The sequence below is a fragment of the Typopeltis vanoorti genome, chromosome 21, assembly GCF_054136105.1.
Source record: "Typopeltis vanoorti isolate ZY-2024b chromosome 21, IOZ_Tvanoo_1.0, whole genome shotgun sequence".
Taxonomy (NCBI): domain Eukaryota; kingdom Metazoa; phylum Arthropoda; class Arachnida; order Uropygi; family Thelyphonidae; genus Typopeltis; species Typopeltis vanoorti.
In genome coordinates this window covers 106953501-106959799 of record NC_143569.1, presented here as the reverse complement: position 1 = coordinate 106959799, position 6299 = coordinate 106953501, and the positions used below count along the sequence as shown (strand labels likewise).

The following is a 6299-nucleotide window of genomic DNA, read 5'->3' as shown; positions in this document are numbered from 1 at the left end:
TCTAGTTTTCCATATATCTGGTAAGATTAGGCATTGATTCTTATTTAAGTTACCTGTTGAACGGGCGACTGTAGCAGCTTCTTTAAATGTTCTGGAATGGTAGTTCTCTTCTATGTAGGGCATATGGCTCATATCCCATTCAATATTATGGTTGGTAGAGGCAAAGTGGGAAGAATGGTCTGATATATCCTGTCTGTTGTTCCTTACATAGCCTATGTGTTCCTTCTTTCTTGTTTCAAAACTTCTAGATGTCTTCCGATTAATACCGCATGAACAGGGTATGCTATAAACTCCAGAGTATTTGTAGAAAGGATGGCTATCTTTTGGTGATCTTATAAACAATGGTCTCAATAGGTTTGAAGGTTACTCTGATATTATATGGTTTTAAATGTTGTCAAGATCTTCACATTCAAACAAAGTTTGAATGTGAAGATTTTGACAACTAGGCTAATTAAAAACAGAGGCAAGTGACTTCACATTAATTGCCTTAGTATCCCATAATGCAAAGCAAAAATTATTTTGAGTGCATATAATACTATGCATTATGGGAAGGGTCACTACCCGACCAGTTTTGTTCTTTATTGAGGTCTTATCAGTGGAAGCTAAACCCAAAGGGAGACATATCTCTGCATTTTAGATTATTCCAGGTTTTATCTCTTCTGTTTCTGTGGAACTGGAATCTTTTTTTTTAAATATCTGATCCACACATGAACGGCCATAGACCTACAGCACATTAGTGCCATGTGTGGACAAGAGGAATAGAAGAAGGGAGGAATGTATTCACATTTTATTGAACAGCTAAGGGTTGTAATCTTTGGTGAAGGCAGAATGGGGAAGACTGTTCCAAAGGACAGAAGTAGATAGAATGAAATAGGGAACAGTGAAAAGGTGTAACTCCTTATTATTAAATTGCTCTGGATTAGAGCTAGTCAGCAGCCTCTGTATACAGGTAGCCTAGTTGTGAAGATACTTTGGATGCAAATGTTGTGTGCTTACGCTTGGATAAAGGATTAAGCAAGAATATAATTTCTTGGCATCTTTAATTTAATTTATAATCAGGTAAAAATACTTTCAATAGCTCCAAAAATCTAGGATATGCTTATCTTTAGTTACCATGTCAGCTTTATCATCTTTCTTTTTACAGTATTCTTTCCTCCATTTCTAAGCTTTTTTCAATAGCCTCCAGAGCATTCATTTTACCACCTTCTTCATATTTATCTTCTATATTCTTACTAGCCTTCCCATGACTTTTGTTTAGCCACTTTTACCTCTGTGGTTGCTTTTCTTTCTTACATTTTTCTCTATATTTTTTCACAGTTCATGCTGCCTTACTTGCTAAGAACTTCTGATATGTTCTTCTTTTCCATGACTGCCTCTAAACTTCCTGAATCCATCATGGATTCTGATTTTTCTATCTTGCAGACAACTTCACAAAAATCTCTATGGATGAATCAATCAACATACATTTTTTGAAAGTCTGCCAATGTGTCTCTCCAAAGTTTGATTGTTGTTTTCTAGCTCTTTCATTTCTTTTTTTGAATAATATTTGTCTATTCGTGTCTGCAGTTTATCTATGAAAAATTCTTGAATGAATTTAAAAAAAAAAAAAAAAAAAAATTTTATGTTTTCTTTTCAATATGAAGTTTATTTTCCTTAAAAGTAAATGTAATCACCTTCTATTTCAAATCCTCTGTATATTCTTGGGTTTTTAACCAGCATGAAGATATCTTTATCAGCATTGAGCTAAATTCAGGCACACACACTGAAGAAGACGATCAGATATATACTCATTTGAAAATGAGTATATCTGATTTTAAAAATAGAAAATAAAGAGAAAGCTAAAAAGGAGGAACTTCTCTTTAGAATAATATTTGTCTATTCGTGTCTGCAGTTTATCTATGAAAAATTCTTGACTGAATTAAAAAAAAAAAAATATTTTGTTTTCTTTTCAATATGAAGTTTATTTTCCTTAAAAGTAAATGTAATCACCTTCTATTTCAAATCCTCTGTATATTTTTGGGTTTTCAACCAAAATATATACTCATTTGAAAATGAGTATATATCTGATTATAAAAATAGAAAATAAAGAGAAACCTAAAAAGGAGGAACTTCTCATAGCAACAGACTGTCCCTTAGGATGATTATTATTGTCAGTGGAAGACCCAATATGAATGCATTATGAGAGATATCTGCTAAAAGTATCTATGTTAATGTAATAACTGTGTTTTTATTACAAAAATGTTATACTTTTTTTATTCCCCCCCCCTATTTTTATTAATTATATATATATATTTTTACATTTTGGAAACCCTGCTCTAGAGAGCAAACATGGAACTTTTTCAAGTTACTTCAGGTTTCCAATAAGCAGACTGGTAGTCTCACACTAGGCAATGAAATTCATCTCCCACTTAAAGACATTCACAATCCTAAATGGCATGTGTATGTCTAAATTCAGACATACACATGCCCACTCTGGGATTCAAACCTGCAGCCTGTTGGTTGGAAAGCAGTTACACTGCCCACTTAGCCAACAAGGCTGAATTAATACAAAATCTCAGTGTGACCAAATCAAAGGATTAAGAAGAATCTGAATAGTACTATTATCCAAACCTACTAATTTCATGAAAGATGACAGCAACATCTACAGAAAGTAAACTAGACAATATAACAACATATCATTACTGAAATAAGAGCCAACAGGCTTCACTTCGGCGAAGTCAATTATTCAAAATTAAGTGGATATTGAATACCACATTATTTCTTTGCCGAATAAGAAACTCAAAGATAGGAAATCTAATAAGTTTGGACTCGCCGATCTTTATTTATATAGTTTTCTATATTTGGCACGAAACTCTCAGATTAGAATTCCTATCTTTGAGTTTCTTATTCGGCTAAGAAATAATGTGGGTATTCAATATCCACGTAATTTTGAACAACATCTCATCCTCGGTATGAAATGCTAAACATAATTAATTTAATGTATGAAAATATTGTTACTTAATAAGTTCTTTTCGCTATACACTTCAGTATTAGGTCTAGCTACTCACTGATGAAGCCTCATAAAAGGCTGAAACAGGTCTGGGTAGTGACCTCCCTCCATAATGTAATAACAGCATACATTTCCTAGGAAATGTGTTTTTACATTATGGAAAAAACCTAAGAATAGCGATCAGAACTTTACCACCTTTGCAACGAGTTGTCCGGTATTGTACTACGTACTAGGATCACTTGTATTGGCTAACGCTAGTGTCGCCGATACTTTATAGTTTACTATATTCGGCAAGAAACTCTCTGATTCTATCTTTGAGTTTCTTATTCGGTTTTAAAACTATGCGGGATTTAATATCCCCTTAATTTAAGTAATGAAAATATTGTTATTTTATCATACCTTATACATCACATTTTGTTGGCATCTACAGTGTGCTTTTATATAATTAATTACCAACACAAATGAAACATACAATATAATGTAACACAAATCATACATTCTAATTTATTACATAACCAGTATTATCCACAACTTGTAATATCACTGTAATGAAGTAATTCAGACATACACATTCTTTTTAACCAAGATATATTTTGAAATTTATTGCGTACTATATCACATAAATACAAAATTCCTGTTGGAGAAAGTTATTATCTGTTGTAGTCTTGAAATATGAGACTAAGGTAATTAATATCATTAATTCCCATATAAATGTTAGGTTATTAAATCTGAACATAGAAGGTGATTTTTTTTTATTTGGAGTAAATTAGACAAACTGATAATAAAAATATTTTATTTTATTTTCTCCCAAACTGCTGTTCTGATAATTGAAATACATCACATCATACAAGAGGAGCCTCATATTTCTACATTCTGTCAAAAATCTGTAAGTGGAAAATAATAAAAATAAATATATCACACACACACACACACAAACTGATAACAATACTGAAAATAATCCGTAGAACATTCATTAATAATACTCATTTTTGAACAAATACTGCACAAATAATAATTTGAAAACTATGACTTGTTAGTATTTGCAACTTGCAGTGTGTGCACGTATGTAAGACAAAATTATTTTGAGAGAATTCATAAATGTTTAAAGTTTTATATATATTTAAAAAATTTTTAACTACTATAAAACAGAATGCAATGTCTGCTAAATGTTTGGATGATGATGACAAAATTATTAGATTAAATGGTATAATTCTAAATTACATAAGGGATATTTCAAACGTAATGCCTTCATCTGTGACAGCTTCCTGTTCATAAAAAAAAATGTCAATGAAATAATAACAAAAAAGTATAAAGAGAGTTTTGAGAAGTCTCTATTTTCATATACTATTTCTCAACATAATCACTCTCCCTTTCAATACATTTTCTCAACAGAGTAATAAGTTTATCAAAGATTTTTTTTTATCTGCAGTCCTTCACTGTTGTTGGGGAGAAAGAGTTAAAGAGTAGGGGCACGTAATGGGAGATAAAAGACTCACTAACATTAACACTACATTACATTACACTACATAATTACAGTGGTGTGCACTGTACCAAGTACAGTGCACACCACTATACTTGGAGTCCCTGCAGGCACAATATGGCAGAGTAAGTCGCAAGAGAATTATATGCTAATTCAGTATTTCCCAAAGTGTGGTTAGCATACCCCTTGGGGTACACAACGCTTTTTTTAGTTTCATATTTTTCTCACTGTATTTCCACATATAAGTTCACACTGTCTATTTTATAATTACTTTTTCAATAATTAAAAAATTTAAAGGAGGTTTTAAATAAAATGCACATCTTGGCACGTATCAACAGACCTCCATTATGGCAACAACTGGCTGATGGCATGATCATATTCCAACGGCATTGTTCAAATTGTTTCCATTAAAAGTTTAAATCAAAATCATTCAAATCAAACAGTTAGAAATCTCCACTAAATTTCAGAATCATTCATACCATAAATTATAACCACCCTCAGAGCTTGTTTCACCACCCATGCATGCATCTATATGCGTTTAATCATTTTTTATTTATAACAGTAATTATTATTAAACAGATATCTCCATGGAGTCAGAAGACATTGTAGGAGGTCCATTATAGCAACCCATTCACCACCTTCCAAGCAAAAATCTAGTCCTAACTTAGTGCTAACCATACTCTTACACAACTTCCACTGGTGACCTCTTGTTCTCTCCCTTCTTGGCATGTACTGAGAAAAGTCGCCTGTGTCAATCCTATAAAACCCCCTTAATAACTTAAATGTTTCTATCATGTCTCCTCATTTTTGCCCATCAGCTTTTTGAAGCTTACAGACTGTTAAATCTATTCTCATAGGCAGCAAGACATCTGGCCATAGACCTGCCATAATCTTTGTAACTCATCTCTGGATCCTCTCCACAACTTTTTCATTCCCATGGAATCTGTGCACTGATCTTTTCCAGATCTGTGCACAGTAGTTTAGATGTGGCCTTATTAAAGCTTTATATAGGGGAACGATAACCCCTCTATCCCTGCTTGTTAATGTGTTCTTCAAACAATCATGTAATCTGATTTGCTGTTTTGGTCACCTTTTGCAATATGTCCTCTAAACTTCAACTCCATAGTTGGAGTTGAAGTCTGGCCATAGACCTGCCATAATCTTTGTCACTCGTCTCTGGATCCTCTCCACTACTTTTTCATTCCCATGGAATCTGGGAGTCCAGATCTGTGCACAGCAGTTTAGATGTGGCCTTATTAAAGCTTTATATAGGGGAACGATAATTTCTATCCCTGCTTGTTAATGCCATTTACCTCTTTTATTTTATTTATTTATTTATTATACACACAAATTCAGAAGAATACAGTAATTTTATTACTGCAAATCATCAGTGCATCAGTATAATCACAAGGAGAAGCTACAACAAAGAATGTTAATATTCTATTTACAGAGCTAAGGCTGTGTACCAGATGCCACCCACAGACATCTGTCACACATAAGGTTCATTCCACAGATGTGCTATCATCTTGGTCACTCGTCTCTGGATCCTCTCCACCTCCTCCCCATCAAGAAGAAACCCTGGCACCCATATCTGGGCATAGTAGTCTAGATGGGGGTCTTATCAAGGCTCGATATAGAGGAACAATAACTTGTTTGTCTCTGCTTGTTAAAGTATTATTCAGCAACCAAATGATTTGATGAGCTGATTTAGCCAGTTGCAATGTGCCCCCTAAACTTCAACTCCCTATCCACCAACACTCTCAAATCCCAGGCCTCATCAATCTCCTGGAGTACTGTTCCACCAAAGTGATATACTGCTGCTAATCTTCT

The 6299-nt window shown here is 33.4% G+C and overlaps 1 protein-coding gene across 1 annotated transcript in view; it reads right to left on the bottom strand.

The window, feature by feature from the left end:
* Nucleotides 1-3556: 3556 nt before the first annotated feature.
* LOC150095178 (uncharacterized) overlaps nucleotides 3557-6299 on the bottom strand; it is a 251994-nt gene continuing 249251 nt past the window's right edge. Inside the window, exon 16 of the mRNA XM_090411216.1 lies at nucleotides 3557-3873. Within this exon, the coding sequence (XP_090267342.1) occupies nucleotides 3856-3873 (18 nt within the window). The 3' untranslated portion in view covers nucleotides 3557-3855. The remainder of the gene's footprint in view (nucleotides 3874-6299) is intronic.